This window comes from Haematobia irritans, chromosome 2 (assembly GCF_050003625.1).
Source record: "Haematobia irritans isolate KBUSLIRL chromosome 2, ASM5000362v1, whole genome shotgun sequence".
In the NCBI taxonomy this organism is placed as follows: domain Eukaryota; kingdom Metazoa; phylum Arthropoda; class Insecta; order Diptera; family Muscidae; genus Haematobia; species Haematobia irritans.
Genome location: NC_134398.1, coordinates 111,217,205 through 111,233,889, shown reverse-complemented (window position 1 = coordinate 111,233,889; position 16,685 = coordinate 111,217,205). Strand labels below are relative to the sequence as shown.

Below are 16,685 nucleotides of genomic sequence, written 5' to 3'. Positions count from 1 at the left end.
TTTCAAATTTAATATTCATACCACCAAGACCATATTTCCGCCAAATGTTAGGAAAGCTGACTGGAATAGGTATAGGGAATCGTTCAATATGATGATACCGGAAATACCAGAGACAAATATGAGCACTGTGCAAGTTATCGAACACGCAGTGGAGAGGATTACTAAGGCCTTCAACATTTCACTGAAAGCTGCATGCCCTAAAGGGAAGCCAAGGGGGAAAAATCGACCACCGTGGTGGTCTACGGAGTTAGGTAATATGGGGAAATCGTGCAGGAAGCTCTTTAACAAAGCAAAGTCCACCAGAGCTCCTGTGGATTGGGACGCTTACAAGAAGAATCTGAGAGGATACAAGCGAGAACTGAGAAAGGCTCAGCATAACTCTTGGAATGATTACTGCAGCAGCATTGAGAATACGTCCGAGGCTTCCAGACTAGGGAAGGTGCTAGCATCCACGAGCTCCGCTCCAGGTTTCATTAAAACATCGGAGGGCAGTTGGACAACGTCCAGTGAGGAGACGCTGGAGGTACTATTGGACCCACATTTTCCCGGAAATCAGACGGTTGAACCATGCACTGGCGGTGCCACAGTGGCTCAGCGGTCGTTTCCTATCGAGGAAATTGTATCAGAATCTAGAATAAAATGGGCGTTAAATAGCTTTGGAACATTCAAATCCCCCGGACCTGATGGAATTACTCCGGCGGAGTTACAAGCTGTGGCTGACAGAATTATCCCCTGGTTGTCGGCGATATATATAGGATGTATCAACTTAGCATATATTCCACGAAAGTGGAGGGAATCAAAAGTCGTTTCCTAAAGCGGGAAAAGCCTCGAATGCGAAGGATTTCCGACCACTCAGCTTATCATCATTCCTACTTAAGAGTCTGGAGAGGATGATAGATATTTATCTTAGAACTAGCGTCGATTCAAGTTTGCTCTCGAAACGACAACATGCATACTCGAAGGGCAGGTCTACTGAGACCGCATTACATGAACTAGTCAGCTCTATTGAAAGCTCACTATCCGTCAAAGAATACACAATCGTGGCGTTTCTAGACATCGAAGGGGCGTTCAATAACGTCCATCCGAGCTCGATATTAAATGGACTGACAACTCTGAATGTTGATCCAGGTATACTTAGGCTGTTAGACGAACTTCTAAGGAAGAGACGCATTTCAGCCACACTAGGACAAGCAAACATACAAAGGTATGTGAACAGAGGCACTCCTCAAGGAGGAGTTCTATCACCTCTTCTTTGGAATGGTGCTATAAACGACCTTCTGGTTTCCCTAGAAAAAGAAAGGATACAAGTGGTGGCAGACGCAGATGATGTGGCGCTAGCAGTCAGGGGAAAATTCCCATCAACAGTTAGAGATATTATACAGAGAGCCCTCCGGATGACTGAGAAATGGGCGAAAGATAATGGTCTTGGGGTTAATCCTGTAAAGACAGAACTAGCCATGTACTGCAGAGATCGCAAAACTCCCACGGTTAGACCCATTTCCTTAGGGGGTATTGAAATTCCCTTTAGGGAGTGTGCAAAATACCTTGGCGTTATTTTGGACAGGAAGCTGAACTTTAAGCTTAATATTGAAGAAAGGGCGAGGAAAGCAACGGTAGCTTTATACTCGTGCAAAAAGGCAATAGGGAAAAGGGGGGACTAAAACCAAAAATTGTACATTGGCTATACACGGCAAGGTTAGACCTATAATGCCATATGGTGTTGTAGTCTGGTGGCCGGCACTTCACCAGCCGACAAGTTTAGACAAAGTTCAGCGTATGGCGTGCTTGTGTATCTCAGGTGCATTCAGCAAGACAGGAACAAACTCCCTTAATGTCAAACTGCATCTATTGTCTTTAGACATTTTGGCCAAACAGTCAGCTGCAACAACGGCTGTGCGGTTGCGTGAGCTATCGCTGTGGTCGGAAAAAAGTTACGGTCACAGTTCGGTCCTCAAAATAATGCCAGATGTGCCTAACGTAGTGGATTACACTTTGGCGAATGTATAAAAGATATATAGATTTCTGCACTGATGGCTCCAAATTGGATGGCCAAGTGGGTTTCGGAGTATATTCTAAAGATCTGGAACTTCGAATAGCGAAAAGATTACCTGATCACTGTAGTGTTTTCAGGCTGAAATATTAGCAATAAGAGAAGTGGTGAATTGGCTGAGAAGTAATGCTCCAAGCAATATTGGCATTAATACACAGTCTTACACAAGTTTACATACGGTTTAAGAAATTGTATTTTCTTTAATTATTAAAATATAATAAAATATGCATATATATGCTTTAGATTTTGTAAATTAATTTGAAAAACAAAGTATTTGTCCATTTTCAAGAAGATGTTTTTAGTCTGGAATATAAACAACAACAAGAAACATGTTTAGTTATAAGGTAAAAACCTCAAGGGTATGTAAACTTATGTGAGACTGTGTATATACTCCGACAGTCAACCTGCAATAAAATCCTTGGACTCTGTGTTCCTCAACTCGAAAACGGCCATCGATTGCCGCAAATCTCTCAATGAGATGGCTGAGCAGCACAATATTCACCTAATATGGGTGCCTGGCCATAGGAACATACTGGGGAACTGCGAAGCAGATGAGCTAGCAAGGCTAGGAACTACCTTACATATTCCAGGGGAACTAGAATCTGTCGGTATGCCCCTGGCTACCTGCAAGCTCATGCTGCGTGAGAAAGCTGTTTTGATGGCAAATGTTCGATGGGAGAATAGCAAGGGCTGTAACGACACCAAGCAAATATGGCCCCATTTAAACTTAAACCGCACACTAGATATGCTAGTGTTCTCGAGACGTCAGATATCACTCCTGATATCTGCTATAACGGGTCGCTGCCTGATAGGAGATTTTGCAAAAACTATTGGCACGAAGTATAATGACTATTGTATGAGCTGTCATGATGCGGAGGAAAAAGAATCAATTAAACACCTCTTGTGTGAGTGTCCTGCATTTTGTGTAAAGCGTAAGCAACTTTTAGGAGCATATAGCTTCAGATTACTGGCGGATCTGGAAAACGTTAACTTAAGCAGTCTGCTAATGTTTTTGGAACAATCTGGTTGGTTCAACAAAGAAAAATAATCAAGAAGGTTCAGCGGTTAAAACTAGAAGTGCCCATATGTAATAGGTACTTTTAGTTAATGTGGTATCACAATGGACTGAATAGTCTAAGTGAGCCTGAATCTTAATCGGGCTGCCACTTTAACCTAACCTAACCTAGCGTACTCTGGAATTAGGGCATCGATATGTTAATATGTTAGAATATATTATGCTTGGGACATGAATGTTTCATAAAAATAATATGTGTGAATGTAAACATATATAGATTTACAAATTTCGAGTAAACATATATATGTTGTGATATTTTATTCAGAGAACGGCAGAGAGAGAAAGAAATAGAGATGGAAACGGGAGAATCAAAAGAGAACAATTTCTGTGAAACTGCTGGTATGTTGTTTCGGAAAACTGTTTTATGTGTTCATTATTTGTTTTGGCTGTGCGCTTACCATGCTAATAGGGCTTCGCCAAAAATTTGATATCCTTAAGTATAAATATTATTTAATTTGAATATTAAAATGAGTATTCGGAGTAAAGAGAATAGACATTCGGAACCAAGACAATATACTTTTGAAAAAATAACATGTGTTTTTGCTTTTAGAGCAGCATTTTGTATATTTGTGGACATGTGTTTTGTTTATCATTTTAACATTACAAAAAAAAACAGTGGAAAATATATAAAAATTACAAAAGGGATCTTCATAAAAATAAAATAATATTTACAAACAAAATTTTTCAATTCAGGGCATGGAATATCGCCACAAACTAGCCCATAAAGGGTGATACGGTCAACATTTGGTCAATATAAACTTGACGTATTTCTTTAAATTTTGCATTTAAAAAACCTGAACACCCCTCATTTTGTGTGTGTAGAATGTTGCTCCAATTTGGTTTTGGAATTCACTCTTCAGTTGTCAAAATGCCATCCAAGCAAGAAGAGCAGCGTATCAAAAATCGCGCATCGCGAAAATCTGAGCTACTCGCACGCAAAGCTGGCAAAATCGCTAAAAGTTGCCAAATCAACCGTTACAAATGTAATTAAAGTGTTTGGGGAACGTTTGTCGACAACCAGGAAGTCTGGATCGGGGGGAAATCGAAAACCGGAAGCCGCTGAGACGACAAAGAGAGTTGCCGGTAGTTTCAAGCGAAACCCTAACCTCTCTCTCCGAGATGCCGCAAATAAGCTGGGTGTATCGTCTACAACCGTGCATCGAGCCAAAAAATGAGCCGGACTATCGACTTACAAGAAGGTAGTGACTCCAAATCGCGATGATAAAAAAAATACGACGGCCAAAGCGCGATCCCGGAGGCTGTACACGACGATGCTGACGAAGTTTGACTGCGTGGTAATGGACGACGAAACCTACGTCAAAGCCGACTACAAGCAGCTTCCGGGACAGGAGTTTTATACGGCAAAAGGAAGGGGAAAGGTAGCAGATATTTTCAAGCACATATAACTGTCAAAGTTCGCAAAGAAATATCTGGTTTGGCAAGCCATCTGTACCTGTGGCTTGAAAAGCAGCATTTTCATAGTTTCCGGGACTGTCAACCAAGAAATTTACGTGAAAGAGTGTTTCAATAAACGTCTGCTGCCTTTCCTGAAGAAACACGGTTGTTCCGTACTGTTTTGGCCGGATTTGGCATCTTGCCATTACGGTAAAAAGGCCATGGAGTGGTACGCCGCCAACAACGTGCAGGTGGTTCCCAAGGACAAGAACCCTCCCAGAGCTCCGCCCAATTGAGAAATACTGGGCTATTGTCAAGCGGAACCTAAAGAAGACCAAAAAAACTGCTAAGGACGAGCAGCAGTTCAAGGCAAACTGGCTTTCTGCGGCGAAGAAGGTGGACAAGGTGGCTGTACAAAATCTGATGGCAGGTGTCAAGCGTGAGGCCCGGCAATTCGGATTTGGAAAAGCGAAAGCCTAACTGAATATTTTTCCTGAATTTTATACTAATTGAACTTGAAAAAGAAATTTAATTTGATTTTTTAAATAAACGATTTCACCGATTTACACGCGTTTTCCCTTGACCAAATTTTGACCGTATCACCCTTTATTGAATATGTAATAAAAATTAAAATACTAGAAAAAATTGACAAATTTCACCAAATTTATCAAAATGGACTACATAGAAGCACTCATTACTAAGAGAGAAGTAAATCACATTTAGTATCACAATGGACACCTAACCTACAATACCTAAACTACACGGTGTTCTGGTTCGAGTGCCACTAATTTTTGATAATCATCACAAATTTTTACTAGAAGTCGTTCACTCCAAAAAGCCAGCAAAATAGAGTCAGAGTGAGTTCAAATTTGACATTGATAAAGTTTTTCCTATGATTTTTTCCATAAACAAATCATACGTGCAATATATTTCACAGACTCAATTAGAAGTGTAGTATAAAAAATAAATATTTTTGTTATTTTGTTTGGTTTAAAAGCTTTTAATTGGCTGATGGTAAATTGATACTGGTTGGCGTTCGCGTACGTTTCTGCTAATTTTAGGAAAAAGAAAAAAAAATCATTTTTACTTTATTGCAAGTTTACGTTTTAATGATACGATAGTTGGTAAAATGTCTTTTTATGTTAAAAGAATTGTTCCTTTATATTTTTTTTACTTTACAAATGTATGCGACTTTTTGTGCGACCTGTTTTGAGTATGCGACTTTTTCCAAATTTCAAACGGTATGTTGGGTTAGGTTTACCAAGGATTACCTAAATTAAACAAGTATGTTCGACCGGTCCAAATCTTAAATACACACCACCATGAAGCAAATATAATAGTTTCCTTCGTTTTGTTTTTTTATTGTTGGTTTTGTTCTTTAAGCATTGTTGTTATTTTTTGATTTCAGCTTAAAACCATGCATTGACTAAACTACAAGTGTAGCTTAACCAAGAGGATGCTGATGAGGAATGTGGTAATTCCGTCTATAGGGCTTTGCCCAAATAAATTGACAAACATTATTTTCCTCTGTTGGTTAAGCTACACTTGTAGTTTAGTCAATGCATGGTTTTAAGCTGAAATCAAAAAACAACAACTATAATAGTTTCCTTTGAAAATTTCATTGGGGTTTGATGTAGAGGTGTGCACGTGACACGAAATTGTCGTGACTCACGAACATTTTCGTGATTCGTGCTTGAGTCGTGAGTCACGCTCATGACAACAGCGTGAGTGTGCGTGAGCGTGATTAACAAACCAAAATGTCGTACGTGAGCGTGAGTCACGAAAATAATATCTTCGTGAGTGTGCGTGAGTAATGAATTACACTCACGACAATATTCCTGCTCACCACCATAAAACGCTTAAGAGTTAAAATCAATTACAATTCTAGTGACACCTGAGATGTTAAGAGTTTAATAGCACTCTCGATTTAATAAAGCTCATGTTTTCAGACACTTCGGTAAGGTAAATTAATCATAAAATTATTCGTGAGTCACAATATTTTTCGTGATTCACGGTATTTTTCGTGAGTCACGGTGTTTTTTGTGAGTCACGACGTTTTCGTGCGTGAGTGTGCGTGAATACAAATTTTCTTTTCGTGAGTGTGCGTGAGTCCTACCAAAAAATATCGTGCGTGAGTGTGCGTGAGTATGATTTTTCTGTCGTGAGTGTGCGTGAGCGTGAGTAAACTATTACTTACGTGCACACCTCTAGTTTGATGACAGATATTCTCCCAAGCAGATCAGTTCAACTTGTACACTTCCCGAAGATAAATTTAAAGATTTTACCTATGAAGACTATATCAGATTCTGGATGTATAAGAACCATTTTGGGTTGAGTTTTAGAGGAATAATTACCATCTCTTGTAAGTGTGCAAGAAAATGATGAAATAACGCCTTGATTTGATATCTAAAATCTATAGATTTTTACCCCAATTATTTAAATGATTACGAGAAGTAAAACCTGGAAATTTTACATTCAGTTTCAAGCAATTTTCATGATCAGTGCACCTTCTGCCCCCTCAAGATCTGAATTCGGTCTACTATATCCTATACACGTTTTTGTGGATCTAAAATATCATAGAATTGATAAAATTTTTAATATTTAGTGTATGTGTATATTCATCCCACAGCGTAGTGATAATGAACTATAACGTGATGTAATACATATTAGTTCATGCATATTATGAGAAAATCATGAACTTATCTCGACAAAAAAAAATCTTTGGCGTGAAATCATGGTCATTCTTACTATGGTTTAGTTCATTTTTTGTAAACAATAGTTCACTTCTTTTCGATGTAGGTTAGGTTAAAGTGGAAGACCGATTTGTTTTCATAGTGATATCACATTAACAAAAATTTTCTATTACATATAGGCACTTCTATTTTGAAATCTTTGTACTTACGACAAATACACTGAAAAAAATATTGTCGTGAGGTCAAATATTTCATGTCTTTAAAATACGAATGTAAATTTTGCTTAGCATAGAAGACGCATTTCTCTAATATAAAGTTTTTTTCCGTGTCCAAAAGTCGATAAACTTTTCACTGAAGTCGTATTGTCCTTATAATTAAGTGATTTCACTTAAAAATGGGTATCATAACATGAAAGAAAAAATGTTTGGCCTAAGGTCAACTTGACTTTAATAATTCAGAAAAATTCTTTAAATTTAATGAAATTGTCTTTAAATTTATTGCCTTTTTGCATCTTGACTACAAAGCAAAAAATCGTTCAAATATAGGACATGTTTTTAAAAACTTTATTTTAAAGACGTTTTTTACTTGAAACATAGCATAATTTCTACTGAAAGTCGAGTCTTAATTAGGAAAATAAAGTTGGCGTTAACTCGTTCTTAAATGACTTTAATAGCATACGACGAAAAAAAGCTGAAAAAGCGAAAAATTAAAATTTGCTTCCTGGATGCATGTACACAAAACCCAAATTTAAAAGAGAATTGTGTCTTAAAATTATCCTTACTTGTATTCTCCGCGTCTTTGGCTCGGACTCAATACCGAAATTTTTAAAGTAAAGACAAAATCTTTGGAACCGGGCATGCTTTTTTTCATGTAAGCAAGTTGTGCCTAGCATAGCAAGACGATTTCTCTATACAAAGTTTTTCTCTTTGACCAAAAGTCGATAAGGAATGATGCCGTTTCGAGGTAGGACTTAAAAATGGGTATATATACATGAAAAATTTATAGAACTGAGGTCTATTTGACCTTAAAAAATTGGAAACAAATCTTCAATAGTATTGAAATCGTCTTTAGATTCGATAAAGTTGTGTAACTTGACTATAAAGCTGAAACGGATTCAAATTTTATTTGAAACATTGCATAATATGTACTTGAAGTCGAGTTTCAATTTGGAATTTTAATTCGTGGTTAACACTTCTATAAGGTACTTTGATATTACAAGATGAAAAAAGGGACGGAGAAGCCAATAGTTAAATTTTTTAAAACGGAATTGCGTATCCTTAGTGCAATTCTCCGCATCTATAGCTCAAAAGCAAGCAAAATAATTTAAGTAAAGACAACATCTTTGGAAAAGAGCAAGCTTCTGTTCTCAGTGTACAAATATTCTTACAATGTATATTACTTACCTATTGTTTCAATTGGCTCCATCTTTAAATCGATTTATTGTAGCTTCCACCTGCAGTAGTTTCGGTCCGAATTCTGTTAGCCAGTTAGTGTACAGAGTATCAGATTATGATCATTAATGGACAGTAAACAATGTGGAACTGGGCAATATTACTAAAATTCACGAATACTGTAGCAATCAGTTAAGCGAGAGATGTTTTGAATACGACCGGTCACGATATATGTTTGCATAACATCACACATGTGTATGAGTGACAACGGTTGCTGGTTTTGTTACTTTACATCAAAACCCCCAACATTCTCAAAACTTTTTTATGTGGGTAGTCATATTAATAAATTTAATTGCGCTTATATTTTGTTGTTTTTGTTTGTCTGTTATTGTGAAGGTGCAATGCAAACTACTAACAGCAGCAACTCATTAGAAATCAGCCAGATTTAATTTAATCTAATTTATTATTTGCTGTTGTTGTTTTTTTATTCTCTTGCATTAAAAATAGTTTGGTCACTGTTATACATGCTATCACTGCATTGAGATTTTTGTTAAATTTAATTTCGATTGTTTTTATGTGTATATAAATGTTATATATATATATATACATATATATATATATATATATATATATATATATATATATATATATATATATATATATATATATATATATATATATATATATATATATATATATATATATATATATATATATATATATATATATATATATATATATATATATATATATATATATATATATATATATATATATATATATATATATATATATATATATATATATATAAAGGGTGACTTGTTAAGAGCTTGATAACTTTTTAAAAAAAAAAACGCATAAAATTTGCAAAATCTCATCGGTTCTTTATTTGAAACGTTAGATTGGTCCATGACATTTACTTTTTGAAGATAATTTCATTTAAATGTTGACCGCGGCTGCGTCTTAGGTGGTCCATTCGGAAAGTCCAATTTTGGGCAACTTTTTCGAGCATTTCGGCCGGAATAGCCCGAATTTCTTCGGAAATGTTGTCTTCCAAAGCTGGAATAGTTGCTGGCTTATTTCTGTAGACTTTAGACTTGACGTAGCCCCACAAAAAATAGTCTAAAGGCGTCAAATCGCATGATCTTGGTGGCCAACTTACCGGTCCATTTCTTGAGATGAATTGTTCTCCGAAGTTTTCCCTCAAAATGGCCATAGAATCGCGAGCTGTGTGGCATGTAGCGCCATCTTGTTGAAACCACATGTCAACCAAGTTCAGTTCTTCCATTTTTGGCAACAAAAAGTTTGTTAGCATCGAACGATAGCGATCGCCATTCACCGTAACGTTGCGTCCAACAGCATCTTTGAAAAAATACGGTCCAATGATTCCACCAGCGTACAAACCACACCAAACAGTGCATTTTTCGGGGCATGGGCAGTTCTTTAACGGCTTCTGGTTGCTCTTCACTCCAAATGCGGCAATTTTGCTTATTTACGTAGCCATTCAACCAGAAATGAGCCTCATCGCTGAACAAAATTTGTCGATAAAAAAGCGGATTTTCTGCACTGATTTTGGTAATAAAATTCAATGATTTGCAAGCGTTGCTCGTTAGTAAGTCTATTCATGATGAAATGTCAAAGCATACTGAGCATCTTTCTCTTTGACACCATGTCTGAAATCCCACGTGATCTGTCAAATACTAATGCATGAAAATCCTAACCTCAAAAGAATCACCCTTTATATATATATATATTATATATATATATATATATATATATATATATATATATATATATATATATAATATATATATATATATATATATATATATATATATATATATATATATATATATATATATATATATATATATATATATATATATATATATATATATATATATATATATATATATATATATATATATATATATATATATATATATATATATATATATATATATATATATATATTTAAGCACGAGTGTTCACATTTGGTGAACATAATTGGACACTATGCTCCATAAAAGGCAATAGTATGCCCTAAATATAAAGTAGTCAAGTCATATTGTAGTAGATGAGTACCTGGTGACATAAATGTATTATATCAAAATTTTATACCATTTCATGTTCCTATTAAGAAGAACGTTAGACTACAATTTTCTCAATATTGTTGTTACAATTTTCATAATCATGAAATTTAAGCAATTTTGGAATCGTTAACATCATACGAATCCGTTACTTTTTTCTACGGTTCATCTCTAAGATAATTATCCAAAACATCTTAAGATATTTTGTAATTATCTTCATAAATTCAAATGAATACGATTGAATATTTTTTAACAAAGCGGTTTAACAATTACGTTTAAGAAATCACGCACACTCTCAAAAAAACGCTTCTCTAACAAATACTACCAAATACATTCTGCTTCAAGCATATATATTTTCAGGATTTGTCCAAACAAAATATTCTTTGTATTGTTCAAGCATATTATGTTTCACCTTAGGCATTTATATTTTTAAGGCGCCAATCCTTTCATACTTGTGTTGGATTACAAATAAAAAATTTATTCGAATGTTGTACTGCAAATATTTATTTATAAACAAAATATAAGAGTCAACAAGCAAACACGAACATTTACGTTTTTCTTTATACTCTCTCGGTCTCTCTTTCTAAACACATATATGTTTATAGGCAATTTCTAAATTAATATATGTTTGCATTCACACATCTTATATTAAAAAAAATCTGATGTCCCAAACAAAATATGTTCTAACATATTAACATATATGTATGCCGCAAACATGTTATGCTAGTTTATGAACATGGTTAAAGTGGCAACCCGATTTAGTTTCAGGCTCACTTAGACTATTCAGTCCATTGTGATATTATGAACATTATATAGAGCTGCAAAACTATAGATAGTCGCACAATTCGACATTTTCGATAGTTTCGACAAAAACAATCGATAGTATCGATACTATCGGACTTTTTTTCAATAACTAAATTATTTCCGTTTTAAATGCTTTTAATAAAAACTATGCTCATTTCATTATGCTCATTATTTAAAGGAACAACCAAAATGCTGCGGAAAATGTACTCAACTTATGTTACTTTGTATGTACTATGTACTTACTAAGGTCCATAGGTATTCATTGAGAAAATGTTTATATTATTCGATTTCAAAAAGTCCTTCATTCTCCTTATCCTTATCACCAACATCTCGATGAAAATTATTGCATTTTTGGTTATTTTTGGATCTGTTCTAAAATGGGCTTTCAAGGTCTCTCAATATGCAAATAAAAAGACTTTATTTCATATTTACATCCGACGTTTCGTTGGTGATTTCCAACTTCTTCTGGGATGAATTTTTTTATTGAAATATTTAGTCTTTTGTCATATTTTTTAAAATTAATTTTAAATTGTAAAAAGTAACGGCACAGGAACACCACGACATTAAACAAATATTTAAAATAATTTCAAAAATAATTACAAAACTAAATTAAAATATCACAGATGTTTTTCCTTATGACTACGATCATAGAAGATTGGACGTAAACTTCCCACCGCAGCATTTTGGTTGTTCTATTGCAGTTAGAACTCAATCAAGAATATTTCTATGTTCTTATTAAAAATGTGTTTCCGGTATCTATTGTATGGAGAAAAATATTTGGTACAGAATAAAATAAGATGGAATCCATTTTGTGGATTTAGGAAAACGAATATGTTTTTAAAGCAATTAGTGTTTACAGATTAAAATATCTCAGAATTTTTCAGTTTTGTTTTAAATTTTGGCTTTGGTATGCCGCATCGCCGGTATTTTTTAGTGGCGACAATTTGTCAAGTCGAACCTTTTCCAAGGTAACGCCATCAAAATGAGGTAATCCCTCACGAAAGAGATTCAAGGAACGCAGAAATCTTTGTTTATCCTAAAGAAATTAGGATCAGTCGACCCAAGCACGTTGTCGGCTAAACAAAGCGATTCCTTAAAATGGGCTCAAGGAATTCTTGAGGCTGGAAAAAGGGAACGATCACCGGATGAGCTGCCATCCTCCAAAAGGGATCAACGATCGTTTGCCTCAGTTGCTAAAGACAGCCTTGTGATGGCTATCATAAATAAAGGAGCATTGGACGGTATGGTTCCAAAGCAAAAATGGGGGGAAATTGAGAATGCTTTGTCTAGCGTCTACTCACAGGTGCTGGAAAAGTTTCCCGGCCCAGATCCTCGACACCAAGAGGCTGATTGGTATCAAGGACGATTTAAGCTAGTCGCATTTGAGGACCAGAGGTCTATAGAATGTTTTAAAGCTGCTCTGATACTAACTGGTGAAGTTTGGGAAGGAGCTGCTCTAGAGTTAGTCGAGAAGAAAGACATACCGGCTAGACCTAGAGCACATGCGTGGATACCTGCAAACCCTCCTGACCCTGAATCTATTTTAAATAGACTGAAACAATGCAATCCAGATCTTCCAACAGCTGATTGGAAGGTCGTTTGGATGAAGTGGATGGACCAAGACGGCATGCAGTGTTTATATTGAACACTCAGTCTTTGCCACATCTAGCAAAGTCTCAGGGCCGTGTATGTTATGGCTTTCATTATATCCAAATGAAGGTGTATAAAAACGATCAGCTAAAGGATTCAGAAATGGACAAGCCTCTGTCTGAATCAGAAGTAAGCGGATCCTCTTCCGAAGTCGAGGGAGATACCAAAGTTGAAGACATGGATAGATACCGTATGCGTGAGGAGGCTTCTACTGCCTCAGAACTCACCAAAGTTGAACCTATGGTTATTGCGAGAGTCACCGATATCTCTGAAGAGGACATTCTTGATGACTCGATTGAAGCGGCTGATGTGACGGTTGCTGAAAATCTCGATGGTCCTACGGATCCTCCAGATAAATCTTCATCATTGTAAGGCTGCATGTGCTGCCTTAAAAGTTCTCCTGATGAAAGGGGACATAGACATAGTTCTTATTCAAGAACCATATGTTTATAGAAACAAAATATGTGAATTAAGTACTCCGGGGTTCAAACTATTGCAGTATACTGGTAATGATGTAATTCGAGCCTGTATAATTGCTAAAAACGAGCTTAACTTGTTTCTGCTTCCTTCAAAGTGCAATGCAGACACTGTCGTTGCCAATTTAGAAATAGCCAAATGCAAATATTGGGTATCTTCGGTCTATATGGGACATGACAGGGAGATGCCTCCATGTGCCGTAAAGACCTTAGTTGAGGAGTCACTGAAAACAAAGACGAAACTCATTATGGGATGCGATGCGAATGAGCATCATAGTATATGGGGAAGTAGTGATACTAATGCAAGGGGAGAGTCGCTAATAGAGTTTATTTTGCGTACTAATCTGGTAGTTTGCAACAAGGGAGATGCCCCAACCTTTGTCACTAAAAGCAGGCAAGAGGTTTTGGACGTCACCTTGGCCTCGCAAGAACTGAATGAAATGATATCTGAGTGGCATGTTTTAAGTGAACTCAGATCATCGCTACATCAGTTTCAAATTTGATGTTCATACCACCACGACCATATTTCCGCCAAATGTTAGGAAAGCTGACTGGAATAGGTATAGGGTATCGTTCAATATGATGATACCGGAAATAACAGAGACAAATATGAGAAATGTGCAAGATATCGAACACGCAGTGGAGCGGATTACTAAGGCCTTCAACATCTCACTGAAAGCTGCATGCCCTAGAGGAAAGCCAAGGGGGAAACATCGACCACCATGGTGGTCTACGGAATTAAGTAATATGAGGAAATCCTGCAGGCAGCTCTTTAACAAGGCAAAGTCCACCAGAGCTTCTGAGGACTGGGACGCTTACAAGAAGATTCTGAGAGGATACAAGCGAGAACTGAGAAAGGCTCAGCATAACTCTTGGAATGCTTACTGCAGCAGCATTGAGAATACGTCCGAGGCTTCCAGACTACGGAAGGTGCTAGCATCCACGAGCTCCGCTCCAGGTTTCATTAAAACATCGGAGGGCAATTGGACAACGACCAGTGAGGAGACGCTGGAGGTACTATTGGACACACATTTTCCCGGAAATCAGACGGTTGAACCATGCACTGGCGGTGCCACAGTGGCTCAGCGGTCGTTTCCTATCGAGGAAATTGTATCAGAATCTAGAATAAAATGGGCGTTAAATAGCTTTGGATCATTCAAATCCCCCGGACCTGATGGAATTACTCCGGCGGAGTTAAAAGCGGTGGCTGACAGAATTATCCCCTGGTTGTCGGCGATATATATAGGATGTATCAACTTAGCATATATTCCACGAAAGTGGAGAGAATCAAAAGTCGTTTTCATACCTAAAGCGGGAAAAACCTCTCACTCGAATGCGAAGGATTTCCGACCAATCAGCTTATCATCATTCCTACTTAAGACTCTGGAGAGGATGATAGATATTTATCTTAGAACTAGCGCCGATTCAAGTTTGCTCTCGAAACGACAACATGCATACTCGAAAGGCAGGTCTACTAAGACCGCATTACATGAACTAGTCAGCTTTATTGAAAGCTCACTATCTGTCAAAGAATACACAATCGTGGCATTTCTAGGCATCGAAGGGGCGTTCAATAACATCCATCCGAGCTCGATATTAAATGGACTGACAACTCTGAATGTTGATCCAGGTATACTTAGGCTGTTAGACGAACTTCTAAGGAAGAGACGCATTTCAGCCACACTAAGACAAGCAAACATACAAAGGTATGTGAACAGAGGCACTCCTCAAGGAGGAGTTCTACACCTCTTCTTTGGAATGTTGCTATAAACGACCTTCTGGTTTCCCTAGAAAAAGAAAGGATACAAGTGGTGGCATACGCAGATGATGTTGCGCTAGCAGTCAGGGGAAAATTCCCATCAACAGTTAGAGATATTATACAGAGAGCCCTCCGGATGACTGAGAAATGGGCGAAAGATAATGGTCTTGGGGTAAATCCTGCAAAGACAGAACTAGTCATGTACTGCAAAGATCGCAAAACTCCCTCGGTTAGGCCCATTTCCTGGGTATTGAAATTCCCTTTGGTGAGTGTGCAAAATACCTTGGCGTTATTTTGGACAGGAAGCTGAACTTTAAGCTTAATATTGAAGAAAGGGCGAGGAAAGCAACGGTAGCTTTATACTCGTGCAAAAAGGCAATAGGGAAAAAGTGGGGACTAAAACCAAAAATTGTACATTGGCTATACACGGCAGTGGTTAGACCTATAATGCCATATGGTGTTGTAGTCTGGTGGCCGGCACTTCACCAGCCGACAAGTTTAGACAAAGTTCAGCGTATGGCGTGCTTGTGTATCTCAAGTGCATTCAGCAAGACAGGAACAAACTCCCTTAATGTCATACTGCATCTATTGCCTTGAGACATTTTGGCCAAACAGTCAGCTGCAACAACGGCTGTGCGGTTGCGCGAGCTATCGCTGTGCTCGGAAAAAAGTTACGGTCACAGTTCGGTCCTCAAAATAATGCCAGATGTGCCTAACGTAGTGGATTACACTTTGGCGAGTTCACTTTTCGACAAAAAGTTTGAGATTCTAATTCCCAACAGTGAGGCGTGGTGTACACGGACCCCGGGGAATAAAAGATATATAGATTTCTACACTGATGGCTCCAAATTGGATGGCCAAGTGGGTTTCGGAGTATATTCTAAAGATCTGGAACTTCGAATAGCGAAAAGATTACCTGATCACTGTAGTGTTTTCAGGCTGAAATATTAGCAATAAGAGAAGTGGTGAATTGGCTGAGAAGTAATGCTCCAAGCAATATTGGCATTAATATATACTCAGACAGTCAACCTGCAATAAAATCCTTGGACTCTGTGTTCCTCAACTCGAAAACGGCCATCGACTGCCGCAAATCTCTCAATGAGATGGCTGAGCAGCACAATATTCACCTAATATGGGTGCCTGGCCACAGGAACATACCGGGGAACTGCGAAGCAGATGAGCTAGCAAGGCTAGGAACTACCTTACATATTCCAGGGGAACTAGAATCTGTTGGTGTGCCTCTGGCTACCTACAAGCTCTTACTGCGTGAGAAGGCTGTCATGATGGCAAATGTTCGATGGG

General features: G+C 37.3%; 1 protein-coding gene across 6 annotated transcripts in view; it reads right to left on the bottom strand.

Moving 5' to 3' along the window:
- dl (REL proto-oncogene, NF-kB subunit dorsal) overlaps window positions 1–16,685 on the bottom strand; it is a 221,109-nt gene that overhangs the window by 178,918 nt on the left and 25,506 nt on the right. For 4 of the 6 annotated variants that reach the window (XM_075295891.1, XM_075295887.1, XM_075295888.1 and 1 more), the window contains exon 2: window positions 8,617–9,137. The exons of 1 other annotated variant lie outside the window; for it this stretch is intronic. In XM_075295891.1, the coding sequence (XP_075152006.1) occupies window positions 8,617–8,638 (22 nt within the window). In that variant the 5' untranslated portion in view covers window positions 8,639–9,137. The remainder of the gene's footprint in view (window positions 1–8,616; window positions 9,138–16,685) is intronic. One more of the 6 variants, XM_075295890.1, reaches the window with a different exon arrangement.